Consider the following 25,850-nt stretch of genomic DNA (forward strand, 5'->3'; position numbering starts at 1 on the left):
TTTACCTAGAGAATCCCAGAGATTCAAGTAAAAAATTACTTGAATTAATAAACAACTTTGGCAAAGTTGCAGGGTACAAAAAATCACTTGTAAATGTATGTGGCTCTGGAGATTTTTTTCTTTTAGGGAATTCATTGATGGCTTCTTCAATGCTATGATTATCCACATTTTATACATGATCTGAGATTAAATCCCTGTTCTACACACTTAGTATATGTGGAAACTTGGAGTATGTCAGTTAACTACTCTGGGCTTCAATTATTTTTCCAGTAAAAAGAACTGGGGAGGAGGTGGGAGAAGGCTTGGAAAGAGAATGACACTCAACTTCTAAGTTCCCTTCTGGCTCTAAATTTGGCATTTACCAAATTTGGAATAAAAATGTGAACATAATCTGTGATTCTACAACTCTGAGTAAGGTGAAGTTCTAATTAAATGAAGTTTTATAATAAGCAATATAAAGATTAGGTTTCCTGATTTATAGTAAGCTCTATAAGAAGGAATCATAAGTTACTGAACCTAGGAATGGCACCAGAGCACATCCTAATATTTCTGTGAACATGACTACAGATGAAAACAAAGATCAATTGTGCTCTTCAGAATTTTTTATTTGTGAATGGTCAGCCCCATGTGCTTAAGATACAAGTGTTCATCAACCTTGAATATATACTTTACAACTTCCAAACCTGCCTCATCCTCTGGCGGTTTTCTTTGACTACCAGGCTGAAGGAATTTCTGAATATTGGGTAGCTTGCTGACTCTAGCTTTGAATTCCTAAAATGAAAAAAGAAAAACAAAACATGACATCACTTGTAAGTGAAGCAATTACCCTTACACATAGGAGCAGGGCCCCAGGATTGCTCTTGCCAAGACCCTTTGGAAAATATTTCATCCTGGGGGAAAGCTATGTCAAGAATTTTCTCTCTGTGGGCAGTGACTTTTGAAAGTCCTCAGGAACTCCCTGTTCCACAAATGCATACAGCCTCCTTTCTAGTTATATAATATATGAAGAAACAGCTTTTTCTTTTCAAAATATATATCCCACATAGGTTTCTTTTTGCCTTAATTTTTTGTATGAGCTTGTTAAAAAAGCCAAATTGGCAATGGCAACTTGAGGTAGTGGATGGAACACCAATTAGCTTCTATATTCAAAGAAGGCATGGGTTCATGTCTTGCCTCTAACACATAGGTCTGTGACTCAGAGCAAGTCACATAACCTTATTGCTTCCTGACACTCCTCTATCACTTTAAGCTACACTTAGTGTTGATTTTCATTGAAGGGTTGAGTTTGCCCAACAGGATTTCCCTATACCAATGAATGGTGGCCTCAAACCACCCCTGCCCACAATAAAATCAGCTACCTAGGAAATAAAAAAGGAAAGCTTTAGCAAAATTTGATAGATTGTAAGCCCAAAAGATCATGACATTCATTTTTATATTTCCCTACCTCTACTCCCAGAGACTAGCACAGTATTTTGTGCATAATAGGTGATAACTCTTGATTTGTTAGTGAATAAATTGAGGAATTTATCAAATTAAGGGCCTTGTTCTAACATGTCTACCATTCAAATCCTCCTCTGTTTGCTCAAAGTGGTGTTGAAGGAACCAATAATTCTCAAAAGCTATACTATTAAAATGAAAGTTTTAGTTGGTCCCACCAAGCTGGAAAGACTTGGAGCTTTGGGTCTGGCCTTGGGCTTTTTGCCCACCATTTGAAAACACATTCAGCCAAATTCATTAAGACTCATCACCAGAAGGGTGCTCAACAACTGATGACGGTTTTGGGCCACAGCATTTCATGAAGACCATCTTTGAAGGAGGCTTTGGGAGATAAATAGAGTTAGGGTCAGTAGAGAAAGGAACCACACAAGAGAAATCCATATCTTTAAGTCAAGTAATTAGCAAGCATGTATTAATCATCCATTGTGCTGCTCTAGGCACTACACTAAATTCTAGAGACAAAAAGAAAAAACAAACACCATCCCTGCCTCAAGGAGCTGACAACTGAAGGGGAAGACAACATGTAAAGCAATGGTTATGCAGAAGATAAATGGTGACCACTTTTGATGGAATTACCTGAAGCTTAGGGAATGCAGAGAGAATGCCAGACTTGAGTTCTTCAGCCATTAGGATGACTTCAAGCAGCTGTACATCTGCCCAGCTCAACTGGTTGCCAATGAGATAATTTTTCCCATGGTCTTTTAATGCCTGTAGGACCAGTGACAAGAAGAGAAGGGAAAGAATGTATGACAATATAGGACACATTACTTGTATGATAATGGAAAGAGTCAAAATATACAGAAGAAAACATAGAGTAGAAAGAGATAAGAGAGCGATTTTATTTCTACCTTCTTAGCTATACAGGAAACAAGCATTTACCAAACACCTTCTATATACTGGGGTCCGTACTAAGTGGTGGGCATATAAAGTAAGGCAAAAAGAAAAGTTCCCTCTCTTAAGGATGTTGTCTAATCAAGGAGACAACAGGTAAACAACTACATACAGACAGGTTAATTTCAGAACTGCCTCAGAAGAAAGACGCTAAAATTAAGGAGAACTGGAAAAAGCTCTTTGCAAAAGGCACTTTAGCTGAGAGCTGGAGGAAGCCAGGAGGTAGAGGTGAGGGTAGAGAGAGTTTCAAGCATGGGAGGCAGTCAGTGAAAATTCGCTGGAGTCAGGAGATGTGGTGAGTCTCTTGTTCAGAACAGCAAACAGGTCAATGTTGTTGAATCTCAGAGTAACTGGGGTGGAAGTGGGGGAGAAGCAAAGTGTAAGAAGATAGGAAAGGTAGGAAGGGGTAAGGGTATGAAAAGGAATTAAAAGCCAAATAGAGGATTTCATATTTGATCCTGGAAGTAATAAGGAGCTACTGGAGTTTTTTTGAATAGGAGAAGGACATGGTTAGACTAACACTTTATAAAGATTATTTTTACATCTAAGTGTAAGATGAACTGGAATGGAAGCAGGTAGACCAATCAAGTGGCTACTGCAGTCCAGGTATGAGATAGCTTATAAAAGCTTACAATTTCTTATATAATCTTTCTTTGTATATTCAGATTTTTAGGTTTGTTGATGATTAAATTTAAAATAAAAATGTATAGCCTGGTACAATCGCTCTTGTAAGCAAAATAATTCCTTTCCAAACAGCAGAACTTTATTCCTCACTATGAATTACTCCAAATGAGAGAGGGAGAGATACACTGTAGTATAAAATAAAATTTTTAAAAAGAAAAGAGATTTGGACCAGGAGTTAGGAAACCTGGATTCCTTTTGCACTGTGGTACTTACTAGCTTTCCTGAGAAGACTTAGGCCTGAGGCACCCCTGTTGTGGAAGAAGTTCTAAAGCTCTTGACTGGGGTGGGAACCTTTTCATGTTGGAAGACCACATTAATATTTAGCTGTAATCAAATGAGGCCACATTCAAGAAACTTCATTTAGATATACTTGAAATGTACATTATTTTGTAAAAATCTAACTACCGTGTACTTAATAATTTCAAAAAATGAAAACTATTTGTTCATTTTCAAGTTAACTAAACTTTTAAGGACTTTGTTGTGTCTGCTTTTTTTGTGTGTGTCTCTTTTGCTGGAAAGCATTTGAATATATGGTTGCAGCATGGAAGTCCACAATTTCAGTTGATGCTCTAGATGGGTATCAATCTTCTGTGACCTTGAAGGCATCTTGATTTGGGTTAGGTAGCAGAATAGATTTGCAGCAATAAGTGACTGAAAAGCATGAAAGCATTTTTCAGGCATTGGCATGGGGATTCTACTGCATGTTTCCATATTTCAATCATTTCTTAGCATCAAACAATGACTTTGAAATGGCATCTACTGAGAGCTCAATCAATTCCATCTGTGGTTCTTTAGGTACCTTGGTGATATCAACCAGGGGAGACTGAAATGCTAATTTGAGTGTGACAAAATTCTCAAAGTCAGTGAGCCTTTCATTGTATTCTCCAATTAATAAGTCTTTAACAGCTGCATATTCTTCAGATGATTCGCATATATCATCCTGCTCATCAGTGACCTTTACTAACTGGGGTAGCTGTTCATCCAAAATTTCCTTTTGAAGAAGTGTCTTGAAAAAAGACAGTTTTCAAAATGTCTGGATTTTTTTTTTATCACACATCATATATGAATTTAGTTTTACCTAGCATGGAAATATTCAAGTCATTTTCATGACACTAGAGAAATCTTCTTTCAATAATTCACATTGCGGATTCTGTTCTTCATAAAATGTAACTACCTGTGTTGCAGAGAGAAAATTTTGTCAAACACCTGTCCCCGAAACAGCCAATACACTTTAGAATGATATGGCAAATCCACACTGACTACTTCATCGGTCAACTCTTAGCATGTTATGAAACTGACGATCCAGTGTTGCATTTGCACGAATATCGTTAACCATACTTATAACTTACTGCCACGTGTTACTTAAAATAGTAGCTTTAGCACAGAGAGTTTGCTGATGCAAGATACAAATGAAGAAATTAGGGCATCCAGATCTGTTAATACTTGTTTTTAATCTTTGCAATAAATGCTTGATGATTTCCAGTCATGGAAAGTGTACCATCTGTACATACACTCATCAAATTTACCAAATTCAGTCCTTCATGACATTTATCTTGAAAATTGCTGAAGATATCTATTTACCACATTCTGTTCGCAAGAGTGTCCAAGCAAATAACTTCATAGCAAAGAAAATCTTTTGTTACAACTCACACCGAGTCAGTATCAGTTGATTCATCCAAAGTGATTGAATAATATATATTTTCTTTGTTAAGTATTGCATGAAGTTGTTCTGTTAGGTTGAAGATTAATTCATGCTGCTAAATTAGTTCATGGTTCTCCTTGAAAGAGGAAATTGTACTTTCAAATATTATTGGGGTGGGGGTGAGGTCTAAGCATGCTACAACTTCAACAATGCATTCTTTCACAATTTCTTCTTCAGTGGATGGCTTCCCTTGTCCTGAGTATATAAGCTACTTTATAAGTTGCTTCAGTGGCATTATTTCCAGGTCTTATTGCTGCTTGAAAGAATTATCTTTGCTTTTGCTTTTCAGGTTTTAATTTCTTCAATACCTTTTGCACCTCTCCCTTTAATTTAAAATATTTGTAGCCCTTAACAATGACAGTATTATTAACAGCAGTCAATACCCTTTTAGGTAATAACCTACAGACAGTCGGCTTGCATAATATATTTGGAATCCTACAGGAGACACCAAGATAGCCAGAAAAGGGAATCTCAGTAGAGGGAAAAACCAACAAATCCTAGAATGGGAGGGATTGGGGGGAAGGGGGAGGAGAGTGAAATATTTCAACCGAAAGGAAATATCCTTAAGTTTAAGGAAAGTCACAAAACTTCGAAAACAAAATTTACAAATCCCAAGGACAAGTTAAGGTCTCTTCTGGCTATGGCAATCAATGAAAAACACCAGGGTGGGGAACCTGTGGCCTCAAGGGGGATTATTTCTGTAAAACTTAGACTCAGTAAAAAGGTTGCACTTGAGGACCTAGAGGACCACATGTGGCCACAAGGCCAAAGGTTGCCCACCCCCTATATATAGTTTACAGCATAATCAGATTCCCTTTTTTGTCACTATCCTTTACCAATATTAGGAGCCCAATGGGATCATCTGCTAACCATATTTTCAGGTTGTATTGACAATCTGCCTTCAAGAGTTGTAGGTTATTGAGACAGTACTATTTCTAAAATTTTCTTAACACAACACCTTTTTTTTTTTTCACCAAGGACCAAAACATCAATTATTTTTAAATAGATTTTATCCTATGATGGAGTCTGTGAATTACCTGGCACCACAAATTGAAGTTGACAGACCCATGACTAAATTTCTCTCCACTCTGACATAGATTTAGGCAATTTGTGTAACAACACAACAATTTGTATAACAAGTCTGGTACAACAGATTTTTCTGTTTCAGACATTATTCAACAACTGAACTTGTTGAATTTAATTACATTAAATACTTCCTACATGCATGACATCTAAGTGGCACAGTGGATAGAGTGCCATGCCTGGAGTAAAAAAGACTCATCTTCTGAAATTCAAGTCCAACCTCAGACTTCTACTAGCTATATGACCCTGGGCAAGCCATTTAACCCTATTTGACTCAATTTTCTCATCTGGAAAATGAGCTGAAGAAGAAAATGATAAAACCACTCCAGTATCTCTGCTAAGAAAATCCCAAATAGGGTCACGATGAGTCAGATGCAACTGAAAACCACTGAACAACCACAACAATGCATAGCACTGGGTAAGGTGATGAGGATAAAAAGGCAAAAAATAATCTAATCTCTGTCATCAAGGAGCTTGTAATATACCAGGAGAAGAATACAATAATATACATAGACAAATGTAATGCACAGTACATATCCTTAAAGTATAATGAATAATTGTGCAAAACAGTCACTTCATTGCCACTCAGAATAACATATAGGATTGAGTTGTACAAGGAACCTGGAGATCACCTAGTCTAACTAGCTTATTTTTCAGGTGAAGACAAGGAGCCCAATGAAGTTGAAATGATTTCCTCAACCTACACAAGTAGAAAATGGCAGTGCTAGAATTGGAACCTGGATGTCAGATCCCAAACCTAGTGTTACGTTTTGCTGCCTCCCACATTTCAGTGAAATTATGATCTGTAGACTCACAGCCTAATAACTTAGAACAGATGTCTTATGGATGAAATTCTCAACTGGGAACCAGAGGGTCCTTGGTTCTCCTTCTAGCTTTGCCAGTTACTGGGTGACCTTGGGCAAGTCACTGGACTTCTCTGAGACTCCATTTCACCATCCATAAAGTGGGCATGATACTCACATTGCTCCCCTAACAGGGTTGTTGTGAGGATCAAGTAAAATCGAGCTTGTAAACTATTTGATAATCATAAAGCACTTGAGAAGTGTAAGATGCTGTCGTTATAGGATTTAAAGCTTTTTCTAACCTAACAGCAACCTACCCTTTCATCTTTCATTTCACAATATTCACATTCACACAGTCTAAAGTCCAGACAAACTGGCCTTCTTCCTGTTCCTCCCAGGAGGCATCCCAAGTCCTGACTACATATGTTTCCACAGTTTGGCCCCCATTCCCAGAATGTACTCACCCTTTACCTAAACCTTCCTAGAGTCCCAAGTTTCCTTCAAAGGTCATCTCAAAAATCACCTCCTGACCTTCCGGACGGCCCCTCCCCACATTTAGGAATGTCTTCCCCCCAAATTACATTGTACTCATTTATGTGTGTATATGCATACCTATATATACACATACACACACACACACATACATACTTACATACACCTACACACTCTCTCATGCACTTTTAATTATAAGAATGTAAGTTCCTTGAGGGCAAGATCTATTCAGATTTTGCCTTTGTATCCTCAGGGGTGAGCACAGTCCCTGGTATGCATTTGACTCTTTAATAAATGCTTGTGAATAGGCTAATGCTATCACATCTTCTGATATAATTAATGTGTGTATGTACTAAATGACTTAGTATGTCTTAGTCCCAAAAGAACTAGACTGTAGCAACTTTGTATAGGTTCAGAAAAATTCCATTTTTATGGAAAGACCTCATGGAATTTTGCCACCAGCCCTTCTCTCATTTACCAGTCTAAAAAGGTTCATAAGAACTCAAGGAGATCAGCGCCAGGACTAGCCACATAACTTTTCAATATAAAAGATGAATATTAAGTAGCCTTCATTGCATTCCCTGATGCTGAGTTCTAGGTGGTTGCCTATCTTATTTTCCCTTTTTCTAGCTCTTTATGAATTCATAGGATCATAGATAATGAAGTCCTGCTTCCTCATTTTACAGATGAAGAAACTGAGGCCCAGATAGAACAAGTGACTTGCCCAGGGTCATAGCAGGTATGACATGACATACTCAGGTAAGGAAACTGAAGTTCAGAGTTAGTAAGTGATGTGCCCACATTGCCATAAGCAAAAAGTGTCAGAGACCGAATCTGAACTTAGATCCTCTGTCTACAGCACCAGTAGTCATCCTTCCGTACCTTGGGGCCTCCAATGCTTCTGCATTGTGACATATTTTCTCAGAATGAAATAGGGAAGGTGCGTGTAATTTCACTGACTATCCAGGCATCGTATCGTCCATACCTTCTCGTACACTGGGAAGAACCTTTCAGTGGCTCTCTCGATGATGTAGTTGAAATTCTTTTGTTTTTCTTCAGGCAAAGAAAATGGGAAGTACATAATCATGTCATTCAGGTCCCTCATCCCTTCCACATACATGTCAATACTAGAAAAGAAAAATGGCATAATTAAAAATACAATTACTAGGTGAAATGACTGAAGAAGCACTTAATAACAACTGACAGAAACAGAAAAAGCTTTAAAATTTGTAAAGCATTTAACTACATTATTTCAATTGAGTCTCTCAATGCTATAAGCTAGGTGCCACAGGTATTATCCCCATTTTAGAGCTGAGAAAACTGAGGTTCAGAGAATGACTTGCCCAGGGTCACATAACTAGTATGTGTGAGGGACAAGGTTTGAACCTGGTCTTCCTGTTATTGCTGTTCAGTCATTTCAGTCAAGTCCAACTCTCTGTGACTGCATGTGGGGCTTTCTTGGCAGAGATGCTGGAGTGGATTAACCATTCCCTTTCTGAACTGATTTTACAGATGAGGAAACTGAAGCAAACAGGGTTAAGCGACTTGTCCAGGGTCACAGTTAGTAAGTGTCTGAGATCAGATCTGAACTCAGGAAGATGAGCCTTCTTGACTGCAGGGTCAGCACTCTATCCACCTAGCCACCTGACTCCAGGTCTAACATACATCCTAGATATGTCACTTACTATCTGTGTGACCTTGGGCAAGTCACGTGAACTCTCTATGCCTCAGTCTCCTCATTTGTAAAAGGAAGAGTTTAGACTAGAAGACTCTAGAAGACTCTTAAGGTCTCTTCCTGCTCTTAATCTCTGGTTCTGTCATCTATTATTTCACACTTCATTTTATTCCTCCCTAAAAGGCATGTGGCTCAGTGTCCAACTACCTAAAATCAAAGTTGTTTGAGTTTTTTTCCTGAAAAGAATGCTTATTCCCCAGGAATGTTCAGAAACACAGAGCTCAAAAGATGTAAATTTCATCACGTAACAAATGTGGAGAACATAATTAATGCCCAAGAAATATGCAGTATTGGAATGAGCCAAGAAATGGTCAACTGGGCAAAGAAAGTTCAAAATTGACTTTATTAATTGAGTGGCAATAATGAAATGACTTCAAACATAGGGACAGTTCCTATAGGGGAAGAGGTTCAAGGTGGCCCCTACAGTGCTACCAACTTTGTCACTTAGAGTGATGGTTCTAATTCACTCTAGTCAACAAACATTTATTAAGTCTCTTTTATGTATATATAATAAGCATTTACTAATCACTTAACTATGTTCCAGGCACTATGCTAGGGAGATAAGATAAAAAAGAAACAGTCCTTCGGTTGAAAGAATTTAGATCTTATTTTGGGAAATAAGATGTCAACATATAGGTAAATGAAAAGTTCATATACAACAAACAGAAAATAATTGGAGAGGGAATGGGAAATGAGGGAGGTCAAAAGTCTCTTGCAGGAAGTGGCCCCTGAGTTGAGCTTTGAAGGGATCTCAGAATTCTAAGAAGCAGAGGTAAAAAGGGAGGGCTTTGCAGACATGGGGACCCAGGTGCTTTTGAAAAGGCAGAGACTGAAGACTTAATACTGTGAAGCAGCAAAAAGGCAAAAAGCTGGAAGGTAGTGTGTAAAAGTGAGCAATATGTGAGAAACCTAAAAAGACATAGCCTGGAGCTTAACTCCAGTTTTGAATGGCTATCAATGTAAACAGAAAAGTTTGTATTTTATGTAGAATTAGGGAACCCCTAGAGGCTTTTGAGCAAAGTTCAGTTTCCTTTGTCTTGTGACATTTGCAGAACTTGGTCATCTTTTGGAGACTTTAGTAAGTATTCATCGTTCTTTCTAGTTTGCATGTCTTCTCTGTTGATTTATCTGCTTGAGCCTTAGTGTTTTAAATTTCATCTCCTTGGTTTATTTAGCTTTTTTTCCCCTTAAACCCTATTACTCACTTCTTGAAACTCTCCCTTTATTGGCAGGTATATTCTCAGGGCTGTACTACAAATCTGCCTCAATCCCTTTTCATGTTGAAGGATATGTTTTTCCCAGACTAGGGCCTGGGTCCCAAGCCTAAGTAACTTCTGGGTTGGACAGAACTATTTCACTTGTATTTGAATTTCCTTTCCTTTAGACCTGGCACAAGCAAACACCTTGGCCTCTTGACCTAGTTCCTTCCATAGTTCTTTCTCCCATAACTGGACTGCATCAGCTTGTACCATTTTGGGGGTGTTGGGGTAGATGGAGTGGGTATCTGCACAGTCTCTATAGTCTTAAGGTTCCTTAGGGACTGCTCCAGCTAAAAGTAAGCCTGATTCCCTTCCCCAAGGCACTTCCTCCTCACAAAGCTAGGCAGAGTCAATGCCTACTTCTTGTTGCAGTGGCAGCTGGAGGTGGGATGTATGCTCAGGAGGAGTCCTTGTGCAGGTCCAAGGCACAAGTCCATGGATTGCTTGGAACATGATGACTATTGCTCATAGGAGGATGATTAGTTTTAAGGATTAGTGTTGCCCAGTGTTCATTCATAATGCAGTTACCCTTTTTGGCAACTTACTTTCTTCGCCTAGAGATTCAACAGTATTATGCAGCCTCTGGTACATAATTACCCTTTTGAGAATTGGCTTGAGGACTAGTGGGGACCAGAGAAAAATACCTGATTTTGGGATATTGTTGGTCACCATATATAAGATCTTTATTCTTTTTAAAATATGGTCATACCTGTGCTCTGAAAATACAGGATTACAGAATGGAACAAGAGGAGCCTCAAAAGCCACTTAATATACTCCTCAATTTGCACATGAGAAAACCAACATTCAGGGATGTTTAGTGATTTTTCTAGAGTCATACAAATAGTAAGCCTCAACATGAGTTTCGAACTTAAGTGACAGGATCATAGACACAACGTTGGAAGAGACCTCAAAAGCCAACTAGTCCAACCCGTTCATTTTAAAGATAAGGAAAGTAAGGACCAGAGTAGTCAAAAATCACACAAGCAGTATGCATAAGAGATGAGATTTGAACTCAAGTCATAAGGCAGCTAGGTGTCTCAGTGGATGGAGTGCCAGGCCTGGAGTCAGGAAGACCTGAGTTCAAGTTCAGCCTGTCACTTATTATCTGTGTGACCTTGGGCAAGTCTCTTTGCCTCAGTTTCCTCATCTGTCAAATGAACTGGAGAAGGAAATGGCAAACCACTCCAGTATCTTTGCCAAGGGAACCTCAAATGTGGTCACAAAGAGTTGGATACAACTGAAATGATTGAACAACAACAATATGGGATCACAGATGTAGGTTTAGAAAGGACCTCAAAAGGCAACTAGTCCAACCTACCCCCATTTTACAGATAAGAAAACAGAGAATCAGGGTAATGACAAAAGGTCACATAAGTAGTATGCATCAGAGGTAAGATTTGAGCATAGATCTTCCAACTCAACGTACAGTGTCTCTTCTTTGGCAGCTATGTGAAGTATGTATAAGATCCTGTGGTAGGCCTGAGGATACAAACACATAAATGAAACGGTCCCTCCCCTTGAGAAGCTTACAGTGTCCTTGGGGGATATATAAGGATAAATTGATGAAGAATTATCATCAAATTCTATAGTAGGTACTACTTTGGAAATTATGAAACACTTCCCATAGGAGGTAGTCCATGAACTGAGCCTTGGGAAGTTAGGAGCCTTAAAAGGTGAAAATGAGAAGGAAATACATTCTAGGCATATAGAGTTTCTGATTTTGTTCAGTCACGGGACCCTTTTGTTGGAACAAAAAATCAGTTTCAACAATTCACCTTTGCTAACACCAATGATCCCTCTCCAGAGTGAAAGGGAAGAAGCATGTTGCTTTTGATGAGCCCAAATGGAACTACAGAAAGAACACTAGCTGAGATTTTGAAAATCTAGATGGATGAGATGATTGCTGAGATACAGTTTGCTTCTAAAATTCTGGGATTCTCTGAAAACGTGAGTTCCAATCCCAGTGTTGATACAAAATAGCCCAAGGATTTTGGGCCATTTCTTGGCCATTTCTCCTCCCTGGGACTTAGTGATCTCATACAATGGGAATCATAATTCTGCAGAATCAACGTCAGGACAAAATGAAATCTCGTCCATGAACATACTTTGAAAGTATAAAGTATTGTCATGACATACCAAAGAAAGATGTCATACATAAGCTATTAATTCATCATTATAGTGTGGACTTTAAGATTCATCATGGAGAAGTAAAAAGCAGAGATCCTTAGCCCTTTCTGTGTCATAAGCCTCTTTGGAGCCCTTTCTAGTTAATCCTATGAACCCTTTCTCAGAATAATGTTTTGAAAGCATAAAATAAAACACACGGAATTACAAAAAAACCCAATTATGTTGAATTGCAGTCACCAAATTAAAACAATAAAGTTCCTGTTACCCAGGTTAAGAACCCCTCATTTTGGAAGCAGCCCTGGAATTAGGTGACCCATGTTCAGGTCCCAAAGACACATACTGGCTGCATGACCCTAAGGAAGTGACTGAAAGTAACTCTCTAAGACTCTTAATCATAGTTGTTGCTGACTTGTATTGTTAGAAAGAGTTTCCTTACTGGAATTCCCTCTGCCAATGAAATCCTAGGTCACACAAAAATTGTAACATTTGTGCTAGCAGGGACTTGGTCAGAAACCCCTTGGAGAAGCTTTGAATACTTGACCTACCTTGAAGAACAGACCTAGCTACAGAAAAAGTATTATTTTAAAATTGCTATCACTCTCTTGAAACAGATCTATTCATTTAAAAAATAGTCATCACTGGCAATTCAAATCAAATTGGATAATGAACACCTTTGAACCTCAGTTTCCTCATCTGTTAAATAACGGGATTGGACTAGATGATTTCTAAGGTTGCTTTCAGCTCTGCATCTATGATCCTATTATGTTGAACACTTTCTGCTTTTCCTCTAACCCAATGATTTTTAACCTAATTTATTATCATGAACCCTCTTAAGAGTCTAGTGTCATTAAGTCTATGTCCCCTTTCTTAGAATAATATTTTAAATACATAAAGCAAAATATATAATATTACAAAGGAAAGCTATGAAGTTGAAAAACAGTTATCAGTTATCAAAATATTTAAATAAACCAGGTCACAAACCACAAAATAAGAACTCTGTCTAATCAGTCACATATATGTTAAGGCCCAGATATGGAAAATGGAATATCTACAGACTGACAGGATCTTATTTGGAATGGAAAAAGAGAAAAGCTTGATTCAGGACTTTAAAAACATCAACCTCTGTTTTAAAGGACATTTTCACTTGGTTTAGAAAACCTACAGGTGGCCCTGCCCCCACCTAGAGCTCTTGGGAGAACTGAGCAGCTGATCTGAATCTCAGCCCTCAGTGCTGGCTTAGCAGAACTGGAGACCAGATGGTTGTGGAGAGGAAACTCTACTACTCACATATTCTGGGCAGAAAAGTTTCTACTTGCTCCCAGACCAGTGTACAGGCTTGATTGTGCCACCTTGGAGGAACTGAGATCTTACAGATCCCCAGAGTATACCCTATTCTTGACAAAAGACTGAAAAGTCAAGTAACTGGTTGGGAAAATGCCCAAAAAAGGGAAAAAATAAAACTATAGGAGGATAATTTCTTGGTGAACAGATATCTTCTCCCTCCTTTCAGATGAGGAAGAACAGTGTTTACCATCAGGAAAAGACAAAAAAGTCAAGGCTTCTGTATCCCAAATGTCCAAAATAAATATTCAGTGGTCTCAGACCATGGAAGAGCTCAAAAAGGATTTTGAAAATCAATTAGAAAGGTGGAGGAAAAATTGGGAAGAGAAATGAGAGAGATGCAAGAAAATCATGAAAAGCAAGTCAACAGCTTACTAAAGGCAACCCAAAAAAATGCTGAAGAAAATAACACCTTTAAAAAACAGGCTAACTCAACTGGCAAAAGAGGTTCAAAAAGCCAATGAAGAGAAGAATGCTTTAAAAAGCAGAATTAGCCAAATGGAAAAGGAGGTTCAAAAGCTCACTGAAGAAAATAGTTCTTTAAAAATTAGAATGGAACAGATGGAGGCTAATGACTTTATGAGAAACCAAGAAATCACAAAACAAAACCAAAAGAATGAAAAAATAGAAGGTAATGTGAAATATCTCATTGGAAAAACAACTGACCTGGAAAATAGATCCAAGAGAGACAATTTAAAAATTATGGGACTACCTGAAAGCCATGATCAAAAAAAAAAAAAAGCCTAGACATCATCTTCCATGAAATTATCAAGGAAAACTTCCCTGATGTTTTAGAACCAGAGGGCAAAATAAATATTGAAAGAATCCACAGATCACCTTCTGAAAGAGATCCAAAAAGAGAAACTCCTAGGAACATTGTAGCCAAATTCCAGAGTTACCAGGTCAGGGAGAAAATATTGTAAGCAGCTAGAAAGAAAAAATTTGAGTATTGTGGAAATACAATCAGGATAACATAAGATCTAGCAGCTTCTACATTAAGGGATTGAAGGGCATCGAATATGATATTCCAGAAGTCAAAGGAACTAGGACTAAAACCAAGAATCACCTACCCAGAAAAACTGAGTATAATACTTCAGAGGGAAAAATGATCTTTCAGTGAAATAGAGGACTTTCAAGCATTCTTGATGAAAAGACCAGAACTGAAAAGAAAATTTGACCTTCAAACACAAGAATGAAGAGAAGCATGAAAAGGCAAACAGGAAAGAGAAGTCACAAGGGATTTACTAAAGTTGAACTGTTTACATTCCTATATGGAAAGACAATATTTGTAACTTTTGAAACTTTTTTCAGTATCTGGGTAGTTGGGATTATACACACACACACACACACACACACACACACAGAGTACAGGGTGAGTTGAATAGGAAGGGATCATATCCAAAAAAAATAAAATTAAGGGGTGAGAGAGGAATATATTGGGAGGAGAAAAGGAGAAATCAAATGGGGCAAATTATCTGTCATAAAAGAGGCAAGAGAAAAACTTTTCAATGGAGGGAAAAAGGGGGAAGTGAGAAGGAAAACATGAAGCTTACTCTCATCACATTTGGCTCAAGGAAGGAATAAAATGCACACTCATATGAAAACCTATTTTACAATACAGGAAAGTGGGGAAGAAGGGGATAAGCAGGGTGGGGGGATGATGGAAGAGAGGGCAATAGGAGGAGGGAGCAATTAGAAGTCAACACTCTTGGAGAGGGACAAGATCAAAAGAGAGACTAGAAGAAATGGGGGGAGCAGGATAGGAGGGAAATATAGTTAGTCTTACACAACATGACTATTATGGAAGTCATTTGCAAAACTACACATATATAGCCTATATTGAATTGCTTGACTTCTCAATGGGGATGAGTGGGGAGGGAGGAAGGAAGAGAAGTTGGAACTCAAAGTTTTAGGAACAAATGTTGAGTTTTGTTCTTGCATACAACTGGGAAATAAGAAATACAGGTAATGGGGTATAGAAATTTATCTTGCCCTACAGGACAAAAGAGAAGATGGGGATAAGGGAAGGGAGGGATGTTAGAAGGGAGGGCAGATTGGTGGTAGGGGTAATTAGAATGTTTGGCATTTTGGGGTGGGGGAGGGGAGAGATGGGGAGAAAATTTGGAACTCAAAATTTTGTGGAAATGAATGTTAAAAACCTAAAATAAATAAATTAATTAAAATATCTATATATAAAAAGAAAACCTACAAAAGTAATCAGTCAGCATTTATTAAGAGCCTGCTATGTTGCAGGGACTATGATAAATGCTCCATACACAAAAAGAGGCAAAAGATAGCCCCTGCCTTCAAGGAGCTCACAATTAGCTCACACTTTCGTGATCACCATTGTAAAGCAGAATTCAGCATTAGTTGTTCTGGTTTTGTGTTTTTGTCTGGACCTTTAATTTCATCAGCATGGCCTTCTCTCTCAGCTATACAAATTGACAAATCACCTGTCACTTATGATTTTAAGGAGACACTAAGAAGTTAAATAACCTTTCCAAGGTGCAACAGGTAGTGTCCAAGCCTGGGCTTGAATCCAGTTCTGACTCCAGAATATAAAAACTCCTTGAGAATAAAATTTGTTTCAAAATATTTTCATTTTTTTTTTGTACCCATATAGCCTAGAACAGCACCTAACATATACTAAGTGTTTCATAAATGCTTCTTGATGATTGGAATGCAATATGGGTTGCTTTCCATTATACAGCATGGCCTCTCTATGAGTTAATGAACAGAGACACTAATTTTTAAAACACCTTCACTTTAGTGAGTTAATAAGTAGTGAAGATATTTATTGTTTTTAACTCGTGCTTTTCCAAATCAATAAAAATTATTTTTAAATTGTTACCATTGTTTTGGGTTTTTCTGAGATCCAAAGCCATTATTTATTCTCTCCCAAGCAAACTAGCCCATTGCATATGGGCCCTAAAATATTATTGGGAATGTATTCCATAAGCAGTCCATTAGAATACAAGCTCTTTGAGGGCAGGGACTGTCTTTTGCCTTTTTGTATGCTTGAGGTTAGCACATGCCTGGCACATAGCAGATGACTAATAAATGTTTATTGATTGATAAGTAGTCTACAAAAGCCAATATCATTACTTTGTAGTCAGCTGTCTACTGTGAAGCTGGAGACTTTTTCTTCTCCTTTGACTTTGCCACTACTTTGCTGCTCCCACCTGGTAGAGATAATCCAGTACAAAAGGCCCACCATAGACCAAGAGAATCTCAGACGGTGAAAGGAAGTTAGAAAGGTTTACATATTCCTAACATGCTGATAAGAGCATTATTGCTTTTATGCAGTAAAGAAGATAACAGTTCAACACAATTTCATTCTGAGCAGAGGTTGTAATAAATAAATAGCAAAGCTCGGTCAGGATTTCCTAGGTACAAATCTTGCCTCTGAATTTTACTGGCCATGTGAGCCAGGACAAATCAATGGCCAATCTCAGTTATTAAGGAGATATTTCCCAAAATGAAAAAGGCAGTGTCTGTGCTCTATTATAAGTATGCAATGATTACTGTACAGTGCTCTCTCCTTCAGGTCCTTCCCATACAAGTCGTATTTGGCAGCTATGTATTTCAGGATAGCTCTGGTTTGTACTATATACATTCCATCCATTTCAACCATTGGCACTTGTTGATACATTAGATTTCCACCTGAAAACAGAAAGAAAAGTCAAGTCAGTAGCTTATTCCCCATCGCTGGAGCATGGTCATAGTTCTGGAACCAGAAGAGACGCTAGAGGTCATCTAGTTCAACTATCTCATTTATAGTGGAGGAAACTGAGGCCTGAGAAGGGTACAAGACCTGTTTAATATATATTTATTTCCTTCCCCTATGTTAACTCACATAGGTGTCATAATGCACAGTGTCCTGGACTTGGAATTAAGAAGACCAGATTTCAAATCCTATCTCAGACACTTGCTGGCCATGTGGCCCTGGGCAAATCACTTAACCTATTAGCATCAGCCTCCTCATATGTAAATTAGGGGTTATAATAGCACCAAGTTTACAGGGTTGTTGTAAAGATTAAATTTATAAAGAGTTTTGCAGCTCTTAAGGTACCATATAAATTATTATATAGATTGCTTCCTTTTAAAGAATATAAGCTCACTGAGGAAGACTTTCATTTTTTCATCTTTGACATGCCTCAGATAGTAGCTGGTACACAGTAGATGCTTATTAATAAATGCTTGTTGACAGACTGATTCTTCCTCTCTCCAGCTCCCACTACCATAAGTTCTCATCAGTTCCCGTCTAGATTGTTTCAAGATGTTTCTCATTGATCTCCATACCTTCAGTCTGTCTTTTCCAATCTGTTCTCCTAACTAGTCTTTTGAAAAAATGACTATTATTTAGTTACTTCTTTGCACAAAAAACTCCCATAACTCCCACTTTGTAATGTAACTTTTATGTATAACACATTAGTACTCTTCTGTTTCAATGTGATAAATGATAAGTAAACTAGATGTTGGAAATTCTTTTAATTTTTTTCAGCAGTTAGCAGACAAACCTCAGAATGTTTATTTAACAAGATGGCCAAAACTTTTCACTGTAGACTCCTTATTTCTGCAGAAATATCTATCCTGAAGGCAGGAGCTATATTTGTGATTTTACAGAGATAAAGCAGTACCATAAAATAACATATTTCTGTTTCGGGTCGTGATGATTAAATCTTCAGTCAGGTTTTCTATTACATTTTCTCCCCTTTATGAAAAATCAAGTGCACATTTATAGCTTTGTTGACGTACAATGTGTTTATTTTGTATTTGTACTGACAGTGTTTAAACCTGTGGACTTATTGACTAAGAACTAGAAGGAAATATCTGAAAAATAATTTGGGGGCTCACATGACATCAAACTTCCCCATACCTTTATTTCACTGGATACTTATTTTATAAGGAAATAAAAGATCTGATTATTTTATGTTTAAGCTTTATAAGTAAGATATGTAGAGATGGATGACTTTCATTAAGCTAAAATTTATTTCCTGAATTTAAAACTTAGTCTTTTTAGTACCATAGGAAGGCAATGCAGTGCTTGTATAGGAACAAATCATATTTATTTCTCTAGAGACTTACTGTAATTAGATTACTTACTAATATTTGTCAAAGTATGAGCTTTATTGTCATTTTAAAATCTATTAAAGAATTCCCAAAAGACTAAAAAGAAATTCAGACTCTTCCATGTCCTCCATAAACTTTGCAGTCTTATATCCCACCACTTCTTACTTCCCATCCTTCTGGCCACATCACCTCCCTTTGTTCACTGGCCCAGAGGAGATGCCTTAAAAACTTAACCCTTTCAATTCCAGAACTCTAGATCTGAGGCCCTTTGTAGGATTGGCAAGTGCTTCAAGAGTCTCCTATATCACAATAGTGCCACCCATGCTTCACTTCTTTTCCCAGATGTCTTGTCCATTAATAACTGTCTCCCCATGGCTCATACTCTTTGTAGTCTCTACCTGCTTTCCAAGGCTGGAACCACAATCAAATCAATGAGTCTATTTATTGCTACTGGAAAGTTTATATCAATCTACTCCTCTAAGGCTCCACTCACCACCCCACTAACTTTCCAAATCAAAATACCCCTTTCTGACCACCACTCTTCTGTGTTGTCTCCCCCATTAGAATACAAGGCATTATCTTCATTTGTTGTTATATATTAAATGCCTAATAATTGATTTTCAATCCATCTATTCTCTTCATTTATCCTATGCAGTGGTAAAACTGGACTACTTACCATTCTCCAAGGATACCATATACATACCAATGCAAACCATTTTATACCAGTTGTGTGCTAGTGTTTTCATGTGAGAATGGAGGATAGGGGAGGGGGTGATTTGCATTTGTCCTTACAGATACAAAAACTACCAACAAAAGTATTAAAACTGCTGTTAAAGGTCACCAAATGACCTCCTATTGCAAAAATCCACTCTCTCAGGCTCTGTGCTTGGTTTTCTTTTTTATAATCTTTTTAATCTCTCTACTCTCTTTTAATGCTTTTTATCCTTTTCCCAGAGCTTCAGCTATCAATCCTGTATGTGTAACTCCTAAATCTACATGAAGGAATGAATTAAAAAGTCTTTTTAAAGCACTTAACTATATGCCGATGAAAATGCTAAGTGCTAGGGATAAAAATACAAGTAAGACAGTCCCTGCCCTATAGAAGCTTATAGTTCCAAAGGGGAAAGACAATGCATAAAGGATAGATAGAAATCAGATAAGATATGATCCTGGCAGTAGGATTTGTGGCAGTGGAGTGAAGTGTCCCACTGGCCAAACACACCTATCACATAGCCCAGGATGTTAGGGCCAGAGTGTGAGTTCTGATGTGATGGAGATGAGGAGTATTGCTAGTGTGCAGACAGCATAGTTTGAAAATGGCAGGAAAAGGGTGTGCTGTCTGTTGCCAGGCAACATAAGGCTCACCTATCACACCCAGGGTCCCAGACTTACTCAGAGATTCAGTGGGAGCATATTCCCCCTTCCAAGCTGCCTTCTGGACATCTCTACTTGGAGGTAACACCAGCACCTCAAATTCCATGTATCTAAAACTGAACTCATTATCTTCTGCCTCCTCAACCCCCCACCTCCAAAAAAATCACCACCAGTATCTGACCCTCTTCCTGCCTTCTTTATTCTTGCCAATGACACTACCATCTTCAGGGACACCTGCTCACAGCTCCAGGGCCATCTTTTACTTCTCCCTCACCCTATCTCACATGTCCAGTCAGTCATCAAGTGCTCTCATTTCTGCCTTACCATCCCCACTGCCTCATTACCCATTATCTCAATGCTCCATATTCGGTCCTCATTACTTTTCACCTATAAGAAGGGACACTGTGGTATGGTTTAAAGACTACTGGATTTTAAACCAGAAACCTGGCTTTGCTACTTGTGCCTATGTGACCTTGGTCAACCTAGTTAACTTTCCTGAATCTCAGTTTCCTCATCTGTAAAATGAGAGGGCTAGACTGGAGGACCTCAGAAACCTTCTTTCTCCATAACTCTGAGCCTGTGCTTCCTTTGCAATTACCTCACAACAGGTACCTCCTGATCATTCCATCCAACATACTACTAGATTAATCTTCCTGACACACAAGACTGATCATGTTATCCATTGCTGCTAAAAAAAGACTTTGATTGGTTCCTATTGTCTCCTGAATAATATCCAAGGAAATCTTTTCACCTCCAGTCCAGACTCAATGGACTTTTCCAATCTCATTTCATATTTGTTAGTCATTTTTCAGTAATGTTCACCACTTGATAACCCTTTTAAAGGCTGTCTTAGTAAAGATACTGGAGTAGTTTGCCATTACCTTCTCCACCTAATTTTACAGATGAAGAAACGGAGACAAACAGGGTTAACCCTGCATGATATATAGAATCTGGGGTAAAAATTAGGATTCTAAGAACATAGTTAGAGAGGGTCTTGGAGATTTTTGCCTCAACTAGATTCTACAATTCTCCCAGGCAGGATCCAAGTTTTGTTTATCCTTGTATTTTCCTGAGCTACTTAGCTCAGAGCTCCTCTAATACTAATCATTTCATAAATGTTTATTTAACGAATGAAAGCTAATTCATATCCTGGTGTTAGCAAACATTATCTTGGTGCTTATGTTTTACAAGAATATGGGCAAGTATTTCAAGTATGAGAGCTACTCTACAACAGAAGCCAGATGGTAACTTCCTGGTACTCTTTAGGTCACAATAATATAGTGTAGTATGGTGGGCATGAGACTTAAAATCAAGAAATCTGGAATTGGATCACTACCACTTACTAGCTGTGTTGCTATGGAGAATTCATTTACCCTCTCAGAGCCTTAGTTTTCTCATCTGTAAAAAGAGATTAATACCACCTGTATTGTACATGTTATTATAAAGAAAGAACTTTGTGTAAGGTTTAAAGTTTTACTTGGTTCATTATAAGGCCTAGGACTGCCATGTTGCCCATTCTCCTTCTTGAGCTAGGTCAAGTCTGCTCTCCCCTCATTCTCCTTACTCAATGTCACAACATTGCTATTTCCTGACTCTTGGGCTCCCACAGTTAATAATCACCAGCATTTTTAGTTTGTAAAGAACTTTGTATTGCATATATTATCTCATTTGATTCTCACAACAACCCTCAAACATTTTAGTGATGAACAAATTGAGACTGAAAGTTTAGTGACTTGCTCAGGATCACTAGGCACAAAGGTCACAAAGCAAGGGTTTCAGGAAAGATTCCAACTCTAGTCTTCCTGACTCCAGCTTCAGCAGGTTATCCACTGCGTCAACTAGTTGCCTTAAGTAAAGACAGTTTATAGAGAGCTAGGGCTCTGCTTCAGAGGAAAAAGTTTTGCTTTCTAAGTAGGTGGGGGGGATGTGGGGCCCAGTTCTGGAAAAAAAAAGGAAATAAGCATTTATGAAATGCCTACTATGTGCCAGGTGCTACACTAAGGGTTTTTAAAAATATTATCTCATTTGATCCTCACAGTTCTAGGAAGTACATACTATATATATCATTATCCCCATTTTATACTCAAGGAAACAGCAAGGACACACAGTAATTATCAAGTTATTTCTGCAAAAAATCCTCCAATAACTCCCATTTGCCTAGTCTTTCCTGGAACTCATGGAATCACATGACTCAAGCGCAACCTAACTTTTCCATTCTTAAATCCCATCACTCTTTATTTCTACCACATTCCTCTACAGAAGGCAATGGCCCTTTGTTTCAGGAGGAAAAAAACTTTACTTTCTTCTGTGATGAGGGTATTTTGAAATTCCAACTCTACATCTTAAGTACGGAGAAGCACACTTCTCTACATTCCATGTAATTCTCCGTCTGTGCTATGATTTATAACATACTTTTTCACAACTGTAGCTCAGAGAACTGTAGGGCAAGGAGGGATCCTAGAGATTTTCTGTGTATCATTCCAGCCAAGGCAACGTTAGCTAATTTGATCTTCATGGAGCAATACAGAACAACAGCAGGGCTGTGAACTCACCCTTAATTAAATTCTCAAACTCTTCAGGTGTTTTGAAAAGCACTTCTTCATACTAGAAAGGAGAAGGACACACCAGGGTATCAGCAATGGAATCATAAAATGTTAACACTGGGAGGGATCACCTAGGACAATTAGTTAGTATCACAGGTAGAGCACAAAGGAGTCACAAAGACCTGAGTTCAAATTCTGCCCTAGGTACAAATTTACTAGCTGGGTGACCCCTGGGCAAATCATATAACTTCTCTGAGCTTTGGTTTCCTCCTCTGCAAAAATGAGGACCTTGCACAAAATGACCTCCAAAGTTCCTCCCAGCTCTACATCTATGATTCTATGATGCTCTCATCCAATACTTCTCAAACTTTGTATTCTCAGAATCCCCCTTTACATTCTTAATGCAATATTTCTGAGGTCTCACCCAAAGAGTTTTATTTTATGGGTTCTATCTATTGATATTTGCAACATAGACACTAAAACAGCTAAATTTTAATGTACTATAACTGTAAATCTACTTTTTAAATTTTAATACATTTAGTCATCCATTATCTATTAACCTAATATGTGTGTCCCCATCCAAGGTCCTCGTAAAGCCTCTGCAGACCTTTATGCCTAACCTAGGTTGTTGGTACAACAGAAAGAACTTTTTCAGTATTTAAAAAGAAGTTTGTTCAAGTTTACAGTAACCACATTACACATCTCTGCACAAAATAGTTGGATTTTCAATCCTGTGACAGAGAAGGGTCCTATGATTAGCAGAACTGCAGGTCCTCAGATCTCCTAAGAAGCAGGCAGAGCTGGAAGGGACACTGGCGGTTATCCCCTCTAATCTCCTCATCTGGCAGGAGAGGAAACTGAGAGGTGAAGTGATTTACCAATATAAAAGAGAAGGGAGAAAAATCATTCATTACCCCCTGAAAGATTATTACAAACTTTTTCTACCATATCAATCTAAATTATTAATGTTTAAAAGTTTAGAAACTTAGCAAAGACTTTAGGAAGACCTTGTAAATGACGAATCTGAACCTTCCCCAATCCTGATTGAATTTTTTTTAAAGCCCCCAAAATGAAGATAGCTTAAATCTTTTCAGAAACACAACCTCTATCATTCTTTGTGTTAAAGCACAGAAAACCTTTTTTTAAGAGATGTTACAATATAGGCAAAGATCATAGAATCACAGAATTCAAGTAGAAGAGATTTCAGAGATAATCTAATCCGACTAATCCTACATTTTACAAATGGTGAAAATGAGTCTTAGAGATGCAAGGTTTGCCTAAAGGTGTCTAGCTAGCTGGTGTTATCACCAGGACTTCGACCCACGTCTGCTGAATCCACGGGCAGTGACCTTTCTACCAGACTCTGTTTCCACTTTTAGGCGATACTAAGTATCAAGATAAACGTGACTTTCAAGTTGCTCCCGAGTCTCAGTTCACTATTAAGAAAAAGAACGAAAGATATAGGTGACAACGACTGGACCCCTTTCTGGAGGGAGTCATTCAGTGCGTTCCCTGTGACTTCCCTAGTAAATAAATACTCATGAGTCCGAAGAAAAAAAGTTACTGTAACAAACGAAGCCGTACCTCCACCCCCGCAGCTGCCAGCAGCCAGCGCACCGATTCCATTCTGCCTCTGCCATCGAAGTAATGGAGTTTGGGCTTCGCAGCCATGATTTTCAGTTCCTGGTTTTCTGAAAAACAAGAGAGAACAAACTATCTGACCAGGACGTCTGTACTCTGGACTCCCCTGGGGATGCGTGATGGAAGTCCAAAAACTAACAGCCAATGACTCAGCAAAGGGGACGATCCAGGAGGGAAGGATGGGGGAAAAGACGAAGGAGAGTCAGGTGATCGGCAGGGTTCAGACCTCCCATTTCCCCCAAATATGGGCTGTGGGATCGATTTAACTGATTTAAATGATCGAAACGCATTTGGGACTTTGGGGAGCAAGGACTGAGCAGCTTAACATGGTCCACGCAGGATATTTTCAGTGTAAAGGTGGAGTTTCTTTCTCTGTGTAAGGAATGTCTGCTAGGATAGTTTTTATCAGTACATTAAAATTGGTCCTCTAGATCCCAAATAACTCCCTGTTTTATTTCGGGTAGTGCTTGGGGATGATCCTAGTTGTGCAGGTGTGGAATTCTCTATCAAAACCCAGAAACCAAAAACCAAATAGAAAAGTTTTCATTTAGGACGAATAGCAAGATAAACCATATAGAGTTCAGTGCTGATTTCTGTAGTAAGCTCCCTGGAGAGGAAATTTCCTCTGCCAATAGCACAGCTGTCGTTCTGGGGGATTCAGTCTAAGAGTTGCCTGAGACACAGAAGTTAAGCAACTTGCTTGCCCAGGGTCACACAGCCAGTAGGAGTCGAAGCATGATTAAAAGTCAGGTCTTCTGAGGCTGAAATGACTTGTCTATCTATAAAGAACACCTCCTTTCTCTCCACTGTAGAAATCCATGCCAACATGTTGTCACCTTGCCATAAGGGCTCATTTCAAACTGACAAGGGAAATAACCCAGTACAAAAAGAAATATAATTTCCCATGCTGCCAATGAGAATGGGCATATTTACTGATAAGATCCCAGAGTAATGGCTCAGCTGGAATTGCTTTTATGGTTCCCTGCCCAAGCAATTATGCCCCACTGATGTTCTATCCTGTTCCTCAATTGGCTCGGGTTTTCATCTGGGGCTGGGCGTTGGGCTCCTTCAGAGTAAGTGTTAGCACTCTTGTGAGACTGTCCAGCCAATCTACCTGGAGTCAATGCTGTTTGTAGCTATTTGAGTTTAACAATATCCAGCATTCTCCTTCAAAGGAATTCCCCAAGCCTCCCTGATATTTTGTCTTGGGAGAGCAAATTCATTTTAATTCCCATGAAGAATTCTGCAGATAAATGTCAAGTGTTGGCACAGTAGAATTTACTGTAAAACAGATTGTTTTTATTTTTTTCTTAAATCCACAATATCAAGCAAAGTACCTTGTACACAAGAAAAACTATAAATTTTTGTTGAAATGAGAAAAAAAGAATTTTGCAGATAGTGACAGGGGCACTTTAAATTATATCAAAACTTTAAGGAACATTGTGTGATTTGAGGACAGAGCTAACAACTTCCTTCCTGCATTCCTCTCACTGCAGCCAAGACCATGGCTTTCTTGGTTGTTGTTGAATCTTTTCAGCTGTGTCTGATTCTCCATGACCCCATTTTAGGTTTTCTTGGCAGAGATACTGAAGTAGTGTTTTGCCA

General features: G+C 38.4%; 1 protein-coding gene and 1 long non-coding RNA gene across 2 annotated transcripts in view; one reads left to right on the top strand and one right to left on the bottom strand.

Annotated features, from left to right (window-relative positions):
- Nucleotides 1–25,850, top strand: part of LOC140526332 (uncharacterized) — a 162,259-nt gene that overhangs the window by 93,600 nt on the left and 42,809 nt on the right. The window lies entirely within an intron of this gene.
- On the bottom strand, nt 588–24,325 carry LOC140526325 (glutathione S-transferase-like). The gene is made up of 6 exons (XM_072642457.1): nt 24,189–24,325; nt 22,614–22,665; nt 17,145–17,277; nt 8,138–8,279; nt 2,074–2,205; nt 588–771 (listed from the first exon to the last, which is right to left on the bottom strand). The coding sequence occupies exons 1-6, from the start codon at nt 24,273–24,275 to the stop codon at nt 604–606; spliced, it is 714 nt and encodes a 237-aa protein (XP_072498558.1). The 5' UTR covers nt 24,276–24,325; the 3' UTR covers nt 588–603.

Source organism: Notamacropus eugenii, chromosome 2, assembly GCF_028372415.1.
Source record: "Notamacropus eugenii isolate mMacEug1 chromosome 2, mMacEug1.pri_v2, whole genome shotgun sequence".
NCBI lineage: Eukaryota > Metazoa > Chordata > Mammalia > Diprotodontia > Macropodidae > Notamacropus > Notamacropus eugenii.

Excerpts from the sequence above, each read along its gene's own strand:
- LOC140526325 (XM_072642457.1), bottom strand. The coding sequence starts at position 24,275 with ATGGCTGCGAAGCCCAAACTCCATTACTTCGATGGCAGAGGCAGAATG. Across the intron at positions 22,666-24,188 it reads TGGCAGCTGCGGGGGTGGAG|TATGAAGAAGTGCTTTTCAA; the intron begins GTACGGCTTCGT and ends TCTCCTTTCTAG. Across the intron at positions 8,280-17,144 it reads GACCTGAAGGAGAGAGCACT|TATTGACATGTATGTGGAAG; the intron begins GTACAGTAATCA and ends TTTCTTTTCTAG.